Genomic DNA, 16,533 nt, shown 5'->3' on the forward strand with positions numbered 1-16,533 from the left:
TGACTAACAACGGGGCCGAGTATAAGGCCATGATTGTAGGTCTCGAACTAGCTAAAAGCTTGGGAGAAGAAGTCATTGAAGCCAAATGTGACTCTTTACTGGTGGTAAATCAAGTAAACAAAACCTTCAAAGTTCGAGAAGATAGAATGCAAAGGTATTTGGACAAATTGCAGATCACTTTGCACCATTTCAGAGAATGGACTTTACAGCATGTTCCATGAGAACAAAACAGTGAAGCCGATGCACTTGCAAATTTGGGATCATCGATCGAGGAAGGCGAGCTAAGCTCGGGGACTGTCGTTCAACTCTCGAGATCCATAATCGAAGAAGGTCATGCCGAGATAAATTCTACAAGCTTAACCTGGGATTGGAGGAATAAGTATATTGAATACTTAAAGAATGGAAAGCTCCCATCGGACCCTAAAAATTCGAGGGCCCTGCGAACCAAAGCTGCTCGATTCACATTGACTGCAGATGGAACATTATACCGAAGGACATTCGATGGACCATTGGCAGTATGCTTAGGTCCAGGAGACACCGACTACGTCCTACGTGAGGTGCACGAGGGCACTTGTGGAAATCACTCTAGTGTCGATTCATTAGTCCGAAAAATAATCAGGGCAGGGTATTATTGGATCGATATGGACAAAGATGCAAAGGAATTTGTTCGAAAATGTGACAAATGTCAAAGGTTTGCACCAATGATCCATCAGCCCGGAAAGCAGCTTCACTCAGTCCTATCCCCATGGCCATTCATGAAATGGGGAATGGATATCGTCGGCCCTCTGCTATCGGCCCCAGGTAAAGCTAAGTTCATTTTATTTATGACTGGCTATTTCTCTAAATGGGTTGAAGCACATGCTTTCGTGAAAGTAAGAGAGAAAGAGGTTATAGACTTTATCTGGGATCATATCGTATGTCGATTCGGGATACCCACCGAAATAGTGTGTGACAATGGGAAATAATTTATCGGCAGCAAAGTGACGAAATTCCTCGAAAACCACAAAATAAAAAGGATATTATCAACACCGTATCACCCCAGTGGGAACGGACAGGCCGAATCAACGAACAAAACTATCACTCAAAACCTAAAGAAAAGGTTGAACGATGCTAAGGGAAAATGGAGAGAAATCTTACCCGAAATTCTTTGGGCATATCAAACAATATCAAAATCTAGTACGAGGGCAACCCCGTTCTCCTTAGTATATAGCTCCGAAGCTTTGATTCCAGTCGAAGTCGGGGAACCCAGTGCCAGGTTTTGATATACAACAGAAGAGTCAAATAACGAGACTATAAATACTAGCCTCAAATTATCGGATGAAAAATGAGAAGCTGCTCTCGTCCAATTGGCTGCCCAAAAGCAGCGAATCGAAAGATACTACAATCAAAGAACCAAGCTTCGTCATTTTAAACTCGGGGACTTAGTGCTAAGAAAAGTCACCCTCAGTACCCGAAATCCAAACGAAGGAAAACTAAGACTGAACTGGGAAGGACCGTATAAGGTTCTCGAAAATGTCGAAAAAGGATCATACAAGCTCGATATTATAAACGGCAAACAACTATCAAGCAATTGGAATATGTCGCACTTAAAACGATACTACTGCTAAGGTACGACCCTCCCATATTCATTTATATTTCGAAACTAACCCCTGCAGGAGTCCGATCAGGAGCTAGGATGGATCCTTCAATACAAAGCCCTAGGTCTGAAAGCACGCGTTGCACTCTTTTTCCCTTAGACCGGTTTTATCCCAAATGGGTTTTTCGGCAAGGTTTTTAATGAGGCAATAATTGATCGCGCTAACTTAGAACAATCCAACAGTATCCAAGGCCTCTTTACAATTAACCTCGAATACTGGCGGGGCATTACCCAGAAATATTTCAAGTGTTCGTACAAGAAAGTTACTTCATAACAACAGGGTTCCGATAGGAAAAATTGTAAGAGCCAAATGGTCAAAACGAATCATGCTCGTCTAGGTTGCTCGATCCCTGGTACAAAACATAATCACATGTATAACGACATGAAAAGAAACTTCTTTGCACATATCTCGTGTCTTACAACCCATCCTCTATTTCATGATATACTACGCAAACAGGTTCAAGGACCGACCATTACCCCACAAATTGGGGACTGCCATTCTACTATTAAGCCTACTGGCTACATTACTTCGAGTTCGAAATCACTCACTTGACCACTAAGCCTACGGGCTACATTACTTCGAGTTCGAGCAAGGCACTCACTCGAATACTAAGCCTACGGGTTACTCTTATCTCGAGTTCGAGAAATCACCCACTCAATCATTAAGCCTACGTGCTACATTACTTCGAGTTCGAGCGAGGCACTCACTCGAACATTAAGACTATGGGCTACTCTTATCTTGAGTTCGAGAAATCACTCACTCAATCATTAAGCTTATGGGCTACATTACTTAGAGTTCGAGCAAGGCACTCACTCGAATACTGAGCCTACTGGCTACTCTTATCTTGAGTTTGAGAAATCACTCACTTAATCATTAAGCCTACGGGCTACATTACTTCGAGTTCGAGCAAGGCACTCACTCGAATACTAAGCCTACGGGCTACTCTTATCTTGAGTTCGAGAAATAACTCACTCAATCATTAAGCCTACGGGCTACATTACTTCGAGTTCGAGCAAGGCACTCACTCAAATACTAAGCCTACAGGCTGATCTTATCTTGAGTTCGAGAAATCACTCACTTAATCATTAAGCCTACGGGCTACTCTTATCTTGAGTTCGAGAAATCACTCACTCAATCATTAAGCCGACGGGCTACATTACTTAGAGTTCGAGAAAGGCACCCACTCGAGTACTAAGCCTACAAGCTTACTATTATCTTGAGTTCGAGAAATCACCCACTCAATTATTAAGCCTACAGGCTACATTACTTCAAGTTCGAGCAAGGCACTCACTCGAGTACTAAGCCTACGGGCTGCTCTTATCTTGAGTTCGAGAAATCACTCACTCAATCATTAAGTCTACGAGCTACATTACTTAGAGTTCGAAATCACTCACTCGACTACTAAGCCTACGAGATACTCTTATCTTGAGTTCGAGAAATCACTCACTCAATCATTAAGCCTACGGGCTACATTACTTCGAGTTCGAAATCACTCACTCGACTATTAAGCCTACGGGCTACATCACTTCAAGTTCAAAATCACTAAGCCTACGGGCTACATTACTTTGAGTTTGAAAATGCTCACTCAGATATAAAGGCTACAAAGTCCGAATTCAATCAAATTGCCTAAAGCCTTATGAAAACATTCATAAGGCATGAGTAAAACAAAATCTTCACAAGACAAAAAATAAATCAGAGGCAAGATGGGAAAAGAAAAGATATTTGTATATATTTACAAGATTATTTACATGATTGTTTGCAACATCCGAAATAGAAACTAAGGGACTAAGTTTCTTGGTTATCCCTGGGGGTGGTCTCTTCTCCATCGGGCTCCTCCCCGCTCTCGGGCCCGCTCTTGCTCCCATCATCGTCATCATCGGAAACCAAGGCTTCAGCATCGGCTTCGAGTTCTTTAGCCATTTTTATCTCTTCAGTGAGGTCGAAACCCCGAGCATGGATCTCCTCGAGAGTCTCTCTCCGAGATCGGCACTTAGCAAGCTCAGCAACCCAATATGCTCGAGTGTTGGCAATCTCAACTGCCTCTCTTGCTTGTATTTGAGCAGTTTCAGCATTGGCTCGATAAACGGCCACGAATGCATCCGCATCGTGCTTTGCCTTTTCGGCGTCAGATTCGGCCTTAGCAAGTTCAGAGGCCAACCGAGCCTCGAGCTCCTCTATTCTTCTTACTTGAACCGAGCTTTTCTCCTTTATACTTTGAAGCTGGTTTTCAACCGATGATAATTGGGCTCGAGCAGCCTCTTTCTCTGCAGCGAAGCAGTCCATACCATCTTTCCATTTCAAGGACTCTGTTTGTATCACATCGACCTCCTCACAAAGTTTCCCGATCATCTCAATTTTTTGCTGCAGCTGTGAGACCGAAAAATTAGCCATTGTTCTGGTATCAAGCCCATAGACTTTTAAAAGTATCATTACCTGTCAGACAGATCGGTCTGATCTTGGTGAGCCTTGGCTAACTCAGCTTGGAGATCTTTGATTTCCTCTCCCCTGTGCCCTAAGAGAAGTTTAAGGGAGTTCCTCTCCTCCGTGACCCGTTGAAGATCGGTCTCGAACCGATGTAACTCAGCTCAAGACCGAGAACATACTTCTCGATGAACCACCACAGCCTGCGAAGAAAGAAGAAAAGAAGTTAGGAAAGAATAGCAAAACATAAAAAATAAAGAGAGTTAAGAGCTTACCCGATTCAGAGCTAGCTGCACTTCACAAAGAAAGCCCGACACATCACTAGGGCCAGCAGCATACTCGACCCCCGTAAAGAGATCACGGAAAGGGTCCTCCCCTTCGTGAGACCGACTCATCTCAAGGGCCCCCAAAGCTTGGGCTTCCCGAATAGCCCTTTCGGAAAAGGAAGGGAGAGTGGGCGAATCTCTGATTACTATTGCCCCAGGTGACTCGCTTGGGGCGTTCTCCTCGGTTTGGGGAACTTCAGGACCGGCCCCTTCCGATGTAACCACCGTTTGTTGGCTTCGGTAGGAAGCATCCTCGATCACTAATGACTCGGGAACTTTGCCTAAACCTTCCTCTGATATTTCCTAGGTCTGAGGCGGAGCCTTATGAATCACCATAAATTCAGTCGCCTTTGGGGAATCAATGCTTTTCTTCTTTCGGGCCGCCAGTGCGGACCCGTTGTTTTCTTCTTCTTCTTCTTCGTCTTCATCCCTTAGATGCAGAACTGATTCTAAAGTCAAAGAAATGGCATTCTTCTTCGGCTTACGAGCCGTCCTCTTCTTCGGTTTTGGATCTTCGTGAACGGAGGCCCTTTTCTTTTTATTTTCCTTCACCCGCTTTGGAACAGAGGCCGAAGCCTATTCCTCGATGGACGAGGACCTCAAAACTGCATCTTTGCCCACACCTACATACGGGAAAATTTATTAAAAGTATATGGAAAGCATTTCGTTAAAACTACCAAAAAATACGAGAAAGGGGCTTACCGTGATTTTTGGCCTCCCATCGGCCCTTCGACAAGTCATGCCATGAGCGCTTGACATATGTGGAGGTCGAAGCCAGATCCCGTATCCAGTTCTTGAGATCGGGAACTGTGTCGGGCATCCAGGGAACCGCTGTATTACAAAAAAGGGATATCGGCAAGAAAAGAAATGAAAAGGCAAAATAGTAGGAAATAACAGCAGAATTACACTTACGCTTCATGTTTCACTCCTCGGGAAAAGGCATCTTTTCAGTCGGAATCAGGTCTGAAGTCCTTACTCGGACGAACCTGCCCATCCAGCCTCGATCCTTGTCCTCGTCTATGCTCGAGAACAGAGCCTTGGTAGCTCGACGCTGAAGTTTTATTAACCCTCCTCGAAAAAGGCAAGGACGGTACAATCAGATGAGATGATCGAGGGTGAAAGGCATCCCCTCAATTTTGTTCACGAAGTATCGGATCAAAATAATGATCCGCCAAAAAGAAGGGTGAATCTGGCCTAGGGTTATTAGGTATTTACGACAAAAATCTATGATAACAGGGTCGAGGGGACCTAACGTGAAAGGGTAAGTGTACATACTTAAAAACCCTTTCACGTGAGTAGTAATATCCTCTTAGGGAGACGATACTACCACTTCTTTGTTCCCCCAGTTATAATCGTTTTTTATCTGCTCGATATACCCCCCCGGTTATCGAACAAATATATCTCGATACGGGCTCACATCGGCCGAAAACCGGTAAACCTTTATCGAGTTTGAAATCGAAGGTAAGAACACACGCCGCCGGAACGCACTCCTCAGGACGTGGATCCACCAGTGTTTTGTCGGCGGCGGATTGGGAAGAAGAAGCTTTTTCTTTTTGGGGGACTATTTTTGATGTCTTCACCATTTTTGATTTAAAGAAGGTGATAAAGATTTGATGGTTTTTAAGAAGAATTTTGCAGAAAAGAATCACAGATTTACGAATGAACTCAGAAGAGACGAAAAGGTACTTAGAAAATTTGGAAGATTGAAGACGTAAAAGTGATAAATGGTGAAAGGAAGGGCTATTTAAAGATTGAAGCAATGGCGGTTCAATATCAGTGATGGCCGCCCACCTTCTGACAAGCATTAAATGCCTTGGGAAGCTAAGCCGACGGACATCTATCACGTACGTCATGGCCGGGCTCGATGCAAACGTCAGCTTATATCTGATCGAGCCATTGTGAAATCATGTCGTTTCTCACTACATTATTCTCGAGAAACGAGGGGACTATCTATATATGGTAAAAATCGGTTAGTCCTTCGTACGAACTGGTTTAAATGGTAATACATTAGATCGGAGAAGCGTCTTCATAGTATCAGGTTGAGGTCCGAAGTCAGGTCACCAAGCTTCGAGCCCGAAGGACCGATCAACGTCGAGCTCGATGTTATTATCAAGCTCGAATACAAATCGAACTATGATATAAAGTAAAGTTATCGAGCTTATGATTCATAAACCGACCAGCACTGATCCTGAATCAATATAGGGACCCGAGTCAAAATCGAGCTCGAGTCAAGACCGAAAACTCGAGTTAATATCGGTTACATCCCGTACTTTAATATTAGGATAAGTCATAGTAATCCATATGTGCTTGAAGGGATTAAGACCATTCATGAGATTATAGAGGATTTGTGACTATGTTATTGTAAGACCCCGTAAGTTTAACAACCTTGATATCGTTATATACATTTGATATGGTATTTTGAGTGGAACATTTTTGAAAAAAAAAAAGTTTGAAAAATATAATTTTATGTAGTTATTAATATTACTACTTTCGAATATGCTTTAAATTATACACAGAATATGAGAAAGTTTATGAGATTTTCTTTATTGTAAAGATAAAAATTATTTTCTCACAAGAAAAGAAGATTATCTTTTTTTACCATTTTAAGAATTAAGTGTACGAGGATTTTTACTCTTTATATGAGATTAGGAAAATTATAAGTTGAGAAAATATATGTATTTTTACATGGATGTTTTACTGAAATAATAGTGTATGTATTTATTTTATATGGTACCACATGACCATGATAGTGGAGTATATAAAGTATGTTAAAAGTAAGAAGTATTTTAAGTAATTTGAGGTAGATAATTGGATTATTTAATGATTTTGGTGATTAGATTAATTAAAAAATTAAAATCTTTGGGATAAAGATTAACGTGACAGCCTTACCTTATGGGAATGGTCACTCTTAAAGTCATTATATTATGTGGCAAGAATTGAGACGTGAGATTTGGCAAAGTCTTAAGAACCGAAGTCATCTAAAGTGTTTAGTGAACCCTGGCCGTTCTCTATCTCAATGTAAAAAACACAAACCATTGAAATTTCAAGAGCCGTTCTCTTGAGAATTCAACTAAATTTCATGCAATCCAACTTGTATCCGTCCAGTAGAGCTCGTTCTTGTTTCTCATGGAACCCCCACATCCCCACGCCCAAAATAGCCATAGCCAATAACCTCAACTCCTCCATAAACTTTCAAGAACAAAGGCCAAGTAAAAATATCCGTTGTGATTCTTCTTTTTCATGGATTCCAGAAAAAAACCCACATCCCCAAGCCCAAAACAGACATACCCAATATTCCATGATGGAGGACTTAATTTCATAGCATCTTAAGCAATGTGAGATTTTGCGATTCTAAGGGAGTACCGTGCAATCTTTCTCGATAATATCATACGGGTTTTTCCCTACTTCGATCCGCCGTTACGTATTTTTCGCAAAAGACGTGTGTTAGAGGGATTGTCAAGAGAATCGTCTCAGGTATGTTAAGGCTAATCTTCCTTTCTTTTGGCATGATCTAAGTAATGATACGTAAATGTAATGCTATTCCATAAGTAGTTATACTCTTAGCAGTTAAGGATGCCTATGTTATTCATTCCGGTAAAGTGATATTCAAGTATGTCTAAGTATGTTCCTAAATCTTTATTGAGGTATTTGATAAAGATGTTAATGTTTTTAATATAGTGATACATGTACATGCATCTTCATGCATTTACCACCGGGTTATGGCTGGTCGGGCAGTTACCACCGGTTGGGCAGTTATGTATCATTATTTACCACCTGTTGGGCAGTCACACATATGCATTTACCACCGAGGTACGGCCGGTCGGGCAGTTACCACTGATCAATTGGGCAGTCATGCATCATACGATATGGATAATAGTCTCCAAGAGAAACATTGTATATATGTAAGTATAATAAGTATGCATATACGGTGGCACTTCAGAGATTCAAGTTGATTCTTATATGTCTTTAATTAATGTTAACTTATTGTTATGTTTCAGTTCTGCCTTACATACGCAGTACATTATTCGTACTGACGTCCTTTTGTTGGGGACGCTGCCTTCATGCCTGCAGGTATAGATAATCAGTTTGATGAGTCCTCATAGTAAACGAGATTGGCATTCAGCGAAGGATCGGTAAGACTCCACCTCATTCGGAGTGCAGCCGTGTCTATGAGTCATCGGGTCAGAGTTTTGCTACAGACTTATGGGTAGGCCGGTACCCTGTCCCATTTGATGTCGCATAATCTTAGAAGCTTTGTAGACAGAGGTTCATTTTGTACAGTATGTCAGAGGCCCTGACGGCTCATATGTATTCATGTTTTAAGAACGATGGTTCATTGATACAACGGTTGCCCACTTATAATTGTATATTATAAGTGGTGACCATGTTGGCCCATGATAGTTGCAGAAGAAAAAAAAAAGAGTTACAAAGTGGTTCGCTCGGGCTAGTACGGAACCGGGTGCCAGCCACGCCTCCCCAGGTTGGGGCGTGACAATATCGAGCTCACAGACAAGAGTCGTTGCAATCCCACTAGAGGAGAGAATCCTGGCAGAAATTATGGAAAAACTGATTTATCATGGGTCTCCCACTATGTATTTTTAATTATATCTAAAAGTAGGATCCTCCACTATAAAGAGTATGGCTACATTTCTGTAAAGCATAGTTCTTTGCTTACATTGTAATTCAAGCATCATATTCTCCTGTATTCAAGAGTTATTCTTTTAAGTTTCATAAATTGATTCATCTTGCTTAGTCCTAAAAATCATCTTCTTTCCAACCTTGTTTATTTTGCATTCTTTGCAATCCATATTTGATATTTCTATTTATCCTTACGATTTGTATTAAGCTATACCACATATCCTTAGAACTACGTACAAATTCAACTCTATCCGTTTTTCGGGTAAACATATATGTTATGCTAAGTAAGTACTTCTAGTACAAATTTTGAGGGTATAAATTTCTCAACAAGTAGCCGGAATATAACATAATTCTTGTATATAACTATGGCATTTTGATTGCACAGGTACAATATAAGAAGTCAATATCATCCCAAACACAAAAAAAGAATTCACTTCCTTTGTTGCTTTGAATCACCATTTGTAGAAGGTTGATCTTGCCATGACGCTTGCCATTGCTTGTCATAAAATGTAGCTTCATCAGCTAGCTTCTTTAAGTTGTCAAAATCTGTCCTTTTCCTAAACACAATTACACCTCCAACTGTTGCTAAGAGAGCAGTTTTACATATGAAACTACCCATTTGGCCTACAACATCAAGCCCTGTTAAAACATCCACTAGATAGGCCATGAAAAATCCCACCATTGCAGCTCTTCCTGTAAAATCATCAATTTACTATATTAGTAATAGTACAGATTTTTTTTTTTTTTTAAATTTAAGTTGAATTTCTATGAATTTATTAGATATAAAATGTAAACCATTTAGCAGCTCAGCTTCAGGGAGGTGAGAATGTGTCATCCATGCCCACCATGGTATAACAGAACTTCTAAAGACCACAGGTTCTTGGTTTGTTGCTGCTTCTGGGAAAAGTTCAAGGAATTTCCTCCTCTGTGCTTCTGCGACATTATTAATATGAATAAATTAAACAATCTTTGTGCTTTAGTAATAGAAAGAGTTGTTCTTTGTTTACCTGCAACTATGACACTATCCCAATCCATTTTGCCATTTTTCACAAACATATTGAGATCCCATGTCCCATTCTTCCATCGCTCGTCCGAAAACCTTAGGACTTGAGATTCTGTACCTGTACTGTCTTGTGTTTCATTCTTTCTTGTGGGCTTGACATTATCATCAATCAGCAAAGAAGATCTGTCTTTAATTTCAACAACGTTTAAGTGTGTTTCTGCTTCAACTTTTGGAGTCATGACATTGGTAATCTTCATGCACTTGGCTTGAGGCCATTGTTTCTTCTTTAAGTGATGAGAGCTGTAAGCTGTGTGTGTAAATGAAGTAACAGCAACAGCAGCCATAATTGTAAGTAATCTCTGGTTTGGCTCAAACTTACTCTTCTCCTCTTGAATGAGATGTGGTGTTAGGAAGGCCCATTCTGAAATAAATAAAGCTTATCTAATTCTGCAACTCTTTTCTGCAACATCATGGGCATGGCAACCCATATCTTCCTGACAACATCTACTTCCACTTCTGGTGACTTTTTTAAGGAAAATAATTAAATAGAGGGATAAAATTAATGGCACCGCCGCTGAATCAGCATCTTCTATTTTTTTTTAGGGCATTGAACCCCAATGAGTTTGGAGTAGAAATTTTGGAAAACCTGTTAGTTATGGGTTTATACATATAATTTGTTGCGATTTTAGTGATTTTTTACACATAAATTTGTGTTCCGCGTCGAAATTATGGGTTCAATTGAACCTTGTGTTATAGGGCCACATCCGCCCCTGGCCGCCTTTAGTATGTATCTCCATATAATTATGGTATATTTGTCATTTGATAGCACCAGATACAAAGACGGATCCAAGATTTGAAGTTTATGGGTTCTGCATTCTAGCTCGATCGAGTTATTAAGTTCTAAATAAATAATTTATATATACTAAATAAATTTTTTAAGATAAATACAGGGTTTAAGCCAAGCTACTGGGTTCTACCAAACCTATATCGTCAACTCTTCATCCGTCCCTGACTAGATACGCTACTATCAGCGGTTAACTGACTATTTCAAAAGTGAAGATGAAGAATAAGTTCAAATGCAACAATATGCATTCAACATGCCCTTAGTAAAATTTACTCCATAAAAGGCATCCCTCATGCTAGAAAATGAGAGAAATGACGGTTAAGCACCTGAACCCCTAAGAATGGCGACAAGGGACAAATTCTCCAAGTTACCAGATGAAAAGTACAGAATTCCAAAGCAATTGACGAGTTATTTTTTTCTTTTATTTGAATAATGAATAAAATGTCTCAAGTACACATTTCAGTTTGTAGAGCATTCTAGCATTTGTACTTGGGAGAAAGACGGTGCGAACTTTCTGCTGCAGGATGTGTGCATTGTGCGGTAAAAAAAGTGCAGTTATGCCTCCCAACCTCTTAATTGTGTGGCGCGTGCAACCCGATTCACACCCAATGTGAAGGCACCCATCCGAAGATTGCAATTGTGCGAATGACACATGCTCTTGAGGTTATGGAAGGCTCTTGTCATGTATTTCTTAAGCTCCGCATTAACCTTCTCCTCATCCCACATGAATCCTTGAATATTCTGTATATCAGAGAAGATATTAAGAACAAAACTTCAAATTGCCTCAACATCTCAGTTCTTTTTCTTAAAGTTGTCAACAAACTTAGTAACTACTAATATTTTCTCAGGAAATAACTTTACAGAAACTGGCTTGCTAAAGATGTAAGATTTCCAATTAACTATACTATTGCATCTTTCAATGCGTTTTGCGAAAATACTTGTTAACATAAACCCTTCATGCTGCTATCTGGTGTAATGACAAAAATATCTGGGAGGCATAAATATCAAAAGTTACCTGAACCCATTCAAAATAACTGACAGTCACACCTCCAGCATTGGCATAAATGTCAGGTAGTATTACTACTCCTTTCTTAGATAAAATCTGCAGAAGGCAATTGTATGTGAAAAACTATAATCATGCTAGTCCAAAAGACTCAAAATACCGGAAAAAAAAGTGGTACCTCATCAGCATCTGGATCAGTAGGATGGTTTGCTGCTTCTATAATGAATTTAGCCTTGACATGATCAGCGTTTTCTCTTCAAACAAAAAGATCAGAACCGTCAAGGACAATTAAGATACTCTATATTAGGTGCATTTAGTTCACAAAGATGGCTAAGTAATAAAGACAGTATAAATAAAAACATTCAACCAGCAACTTCTTTTCCCATTATCTCATTACAAACAAAACGGAGAAGTTTTTATTGGCTGCAGCATATGCCTGAATAATTTTGGAACGGAGAACAAAAGACTTAGTTTTGCTGAATGTAACATAAGGTAACATAAAACCCAAGTAAATACATGTACAATCAATTAATGGAAGCATATTCTAGTATAAAATCTGCTACATATGAAATCATTTATAGTGAAAAATTAATGTTGCTGCTAATGTGGTCTTTATTAGTTTCAGCTGATGAGATGGATGTGTCATGGAGTATCCAACTTACAAAGTCACGAACTACTGATATTGAGTTCTCCATTGTCTCGACACAGAAGCAAATTCGAAGAACTAAACAATAAATTTCAGAGCAAGATAAAGGTTGAACCTGTTCAAAACACCTCCCAAAGCACAAGGGATGAGAACATCACATTCATGTGTTAGCAATTCATCAGAATTCATCACATCCCCACCGGCAAAATCGGTGAGCTTCCCTGTCTTTTCTCTATGACTAAGCAAAGCTGGTATATCAAGTCCATTGGGATTCTTGATGGCTCCAGTTATATCACTCACTGCGATTACCTTGCCGCCTCTCTCATGAATGATCTTTCCTGCCCACGCTCCTACATTTCCAAATCCCTACGGAATCCAAATACATATTTATCACATCATTTTGACCAAATACTGTGGCATAACCAGGCGAAGGAAATGGAATGTGCTAGAACTGATTAATTGCAGATTCTACCTGAATTGCAAAAGTCAAATCCTTGATATTCTTCCCATATTCAGCAAGTAAAGCTTCTGTAGCATAAACGGCACCACGCCCTGTCGCAGCTTCCCTACCTAATGACCCCCCAAGATCCTAAACAAAAGGTGAAAAAAGGATGAATAGAGAAGTCATACATAAAGGTGTTCTAATTTTAGCTAAATAGGAGAAGTCTCGAAAGGTATGAAAAACTTACAATCGGTTTTCCAGTCACAATTGCAGGTGAGTGACCATGAAACTTTGAGTACTCGTCCAAAATCCAGGCCATAGTCTGTTGATAGCAAGCATCATATAGAATATTATGTGCATCTTATTCTAAAGCTCAAAAGGAATAATATTTTGACAAAGTTGCAAATAGAATTTTGTTACTAACCTGTGCGTTAGTGCCCATATCAGGTGCAGGCACATCAGTATTAATTCCAATTAGATCATGAATTTTCTGTGTGAAAACACGAGTAAGTCGCTCCAACTCGCTCACGCTTAAATCTTTTGGGGTACAGCCAATTCCACCTTTAGCTCCCCCATATGGAATGTTGGCTACAGCAGTCTTCCAAGTCATCAGTTGAGCAAGGGCGTTTACCTCATCAAGCTCAACCTTGTAGAAAATTTACAACATCTCAGCACAGAATAAAGAATGCTATTCGGTGATACCAGCAAAACTATGAAAAATATATAAATAAATAAATAAGAAAGGAGTGGAGTTTGACATTGAAATGCACTAATTTGAAAGGAATATATTGGAGGAATCATGACATGGTAGAGGACTTGCTTGATCGTGATCTTGTAGATAACATGTACTCAACTTATATTAACTTCTAAAGAAAAAAAATTCTTCAGACAGAGATGCTAAACCAAATAACATGAGCTGATTATCAAGATAATCGATCAAGTACACCTTAATTCCAAACTAGTAGGGGTTGGTTGTGTGAATCTTCCTAACAATTCCTCTGTCTTTTTGCAATGCTAAATAATTGCATTTGGTTTATTAGAATCTAGCGTCAATAGTCAACCATCAAGCAACCGATAGAGTCTGAAAGCATTAAGGAAAGCTTATCACCCATCGAAACACATATAAGCAGGAACTCACCTGCCCTAAGAAAACAGCTAAGATTCAAATATTCTCCTTTAACAGGAACTGATATCATCAAAGAAACTAAACATATAATTAGATTCAAATGCAATGATATTGGTGGATTTAACCTTCCAATTCATCATAAATAGTAGCTTTCTCATACGTGGAATAGAACACACGCTGCAATCTATACAAAATCAGAAATCAGTAGTGTACTAATATCCTATGTTTATGCGACCTAATTTGTTTAGGCACAAAGTTCTCAGGAAATGCAAAATCTAACTATAAAGGTGCACAGTAACTTATCAAAAAAAGAAAAGGGTGCAGTGTAACAAAAGATAAACAATAAGCATTGACAGGATTATACAAAAAGTTACACATTAAAAAAAGACCCAAAAAATAGAAAATAGAAAGAAAAAACAAAAAGAAGCATAGAAACAAACCTCATGATGGTATCTAATTCCTCCTTTCATAGGACCCCGAGCATTATCGTGCTGTACTCTGAATCCAACGTACGAAACTAACGTTCCATCATCCTTAGGAATTGTACATTCCACCTGATCCAACATCAAAACACCGTCAACCTACCATCAGAATTCCATTTTTTCTGTTTTTTTTTTTTTGGAGTGAAAAGAGTTTAATATGAAAAAATTAAACAGAACATCAAAATCGTCAAGAAGATAGAAACTTTAATATACATCAGTTAATTGTACCTTAATTTCTCTGAAAGGAATCAAAAGACTCTTTTCAATTTTGGAGTCCAACCCAAGAATGCGAGCGGCTTGACGGAAGTTGCGGTTGGTAGCAGCAAGAGCATTCATTGTAGTAGCAATAAGATGAGCAAAAACGCCAACAAATGAGAACTACTTCACTCCGTGATTAAATCCTATATATTTGGTAGGCTGATGACTAACTAGTAAGAATAGGATGATGACTAGGAGGTGACGGTTGATTTTCTCTATTTAAAAGATTCCTTTTTCTCTATTTGCGGGAGAAACTTTTCCTTCTTTTTTTTCTCTATTTAAAATTTTGGCTTAGACTTTGTTTTTTAGTTTAATTAAAGTCATCTTCCTTTTTTTTTTTTATTTCTCACCCGGTGTCCGGAACCTACATTGGAGCCTGACTATATCCGGATTCGCACCGCGTAATGCCCCATTCGGTGAAAGCGCTCCCTACCAAGTATTTTTCCATACCCAGGACTCAAACCCGAGACCTCTGATTAAGGGAAGAGTAATCACGTCCATTTCACCACACCCTTTGGTAATAAAGCCATCTTCCATGTGATAGAAAGACCAAGACACATAACATAAATCAAATTAAATTATTTCTCTCCATATGACTATAAAATGTGTGTCATTAAAGATAAATAAATAAATTTACTTAAGTTATTTTCACATTTAGAAATGATCATTCTTTTTGAACAAAATAAAAAGATAAAGATGAACAATTGGAGTATCAAGTTAGCCCCATAATGAGCTTTAGCAAATAGGTATAATTATGATTAGGGGTGGCAATTTGAGCTCAAATCCATTCAACATGTCCAATCCGTTCAAGGTTAGGCCTTTCATCGACCCGCCCATTATCTATACTCAGCCCGTCTAAAGTTGCCTTGATTTTTAGCCCAAATTGATTCACGGGTAATTTTGCTAAAATATCTTTAAAATAATTCTTTTTTGTTTGATATGTTATATATAACTATAACAAAATTAAATAAAAAGTCTTATTTGATAATTAAACAAATCATAAAAAAATAACACCTTAATTAAAGTTTGGTAAGGTAGAGTGGGTTGGGATATGACTCAAAATTTATCCCATCTTGACCTAGTCCATCACAGTCCAAGTAACCCACCCATTTATTGATCCAATCGGGGGCGGATGTATAGCCCAAATCATGGGGCACGTGAACCCATGGTCTTTCCGCCAAATTAGTTATTTTATGTATGTTTTTTCTAGAATTTGTCTAATATTATGTGTTGGCACCCATGCTTCAAAAAGATTGAATGGTGCACTTGATTGAATATTGGGTTATTCACCCAAAGGAACAAAGATCGATTCCTATTTCATACTTTTTTTCTATCTTTTTAGTGGTGCACCCATGTTCAAAAAATTCTAAATCCGTCTCTAGACTCATTCTATTTTGACCCGTCCAAAATCATGCCATCCCACCCATTTGATACCCCTAATTATGACGTGAGATCCATTCCATATTAAATATGGAATTTTCCTTTATAGGTAAATTTTGATTTACAACTATTTAGACTTCATTTGGTATAGAAATAAATTATGCAACACTTGTGATACAAAGATTAATAATGTAAGAACAAGTAAAGTAAGAATTGTAACACAGATTATTTTTATGGAGCGTTTGATTCATTATATAAAATTGAATATACAACGCATAACTTACCCTTATGTTTGGTTGAAAAATTGTGCAAGGGCTTGGAAAAGCA

General features: G+C 38.9%; 2 protein-coding genes across 2 annotated transcripts; both read right to left on the bottom strand.

Annotated features, from left to right (window-relative positions):
• Window positions 1-9,372: 9,372 nt before the first annotated feature.
• Window positions 9,373-10,475, bottom strand: LOC107782141 (light-harvesting complex-like protein 3 isotype 1, chloroplastic). The gene is made up of 3 exons (XM_016602985.2): window positions 10,030-10,475; window positions 9,818-9,955; window positions 9,373-9,715 (listed from the first exon to the last, which is right to left on the bottom strand). Exons 1-3 carry the CDS (start codon window positions 10,367-10,369, stop codon window positions 9,453-9,455), a joined length of 741 nt encoding a protein of 246 aa, XP_016458471.1. The 5' UTR covers window positions 10,370-10,475; the 3' UTR covers window positions 9,373-9,452.
• A 794-nt stretch (window positions 10,476-11,269) lies between these two features.
• LOC107782142 (glutamate dehydrogenase A-like) lies at window positions 11,270-15,008 on the bottom strand. Its single transcript, XM_016602986.2, has 9 exons — window positions 14,797-15,008; window positions 14,527-14,640; window positions 13,385-13,606; window positions 13,208-13,282; window positions 12,991-13,107; window positions 12,634-12,884; window positions 12,051-12,126; window positions 11,885-11,971; window positions 11,270-11,610 (listed from the first exon to the last, which is right to left on the bottom strand). The coding sequence occupies exons 1-9, from the start codon at window positions 14,902-14,904 to the stop codon at window positions 11,425-11,427; spliced, it is 1,236 nt and encodes a 411-aa protein (XP_016458472.2). The 5' UTR covers window positions 14,905-15,008; the 3' UTR covers window positions 11,270-11,424.
• Between the last annotated feature and the right edge of the window lie 1,525 nt (window positions 15,009-16,533).

The sequence above is a fragment of the Nicotiana tabacum genome, chromosome 4 (assembly GCF_000715075.1).
Source record: "Nicotiana tabacum cultivar K326 chromosome 4, ASM71507v2, whole genome shotgun sequence".
In the NCBI taxonomy this organism is placed as follows: domain Eukaryota; kingdom Viridiplantae; phylum Streptophyta; class Magnoliopsida; order Solanales; family Solanaceae; genus Nicotiana; species Nicotiana tabacum.

What these genes read in the sequence shown, in the direction of transcription:
- LOC107782141 (XM_016602985.2), bottom strand. Translation starts at nt 10,369, where the DNA reads ATGGCTGCTGTTGCTGTTACTTCATTTACACACACAGCTTACAGCTCT. An exon ending in GGATAGTGTCATAGTTGCAG is followed by an intron (nt 9,956 to 10,029) that starts GTAAACAAAGAA and finishes ATAATGTCGCAG; the next exon opens with AAGCACAGAGGAGGAAATTC. An exon ending in TGAAGCTGAGCTGCTAAATG is followed by an intron (nt 9,716 to 9,817) that starts GTTTACATTTTA and finishes ATGATTTTACAG; the next exon opens with GAAGAGCTGCAATGGTGGGA.
- LOC107782142 (XM_016602986.2), bottom strand. Translation starts at nt 14,904, where the DNA reads ATGAATGCTCTTGCTGCTACCAACCGCAACTTCCGTCAAGCCGCTCGC. An exon ending in TTCCTTTCAGAGAAATTAAG is followed by an intron (nt 14,641 to 14,796) that starts GTACAATTAACT and finishes ATGTTGGATCAG; the next exon opens with GTGGAATGTACAATTCCTAA. An exon ending in GAATTAGATACCATCATGAG is followed by an intron (nt 13,607 to 14,526) that starts GTTTGTTTCTAT and finishes ATTTTCTACAAG; the next exon opens with GTTGAGCTTGATGAGGTAAA.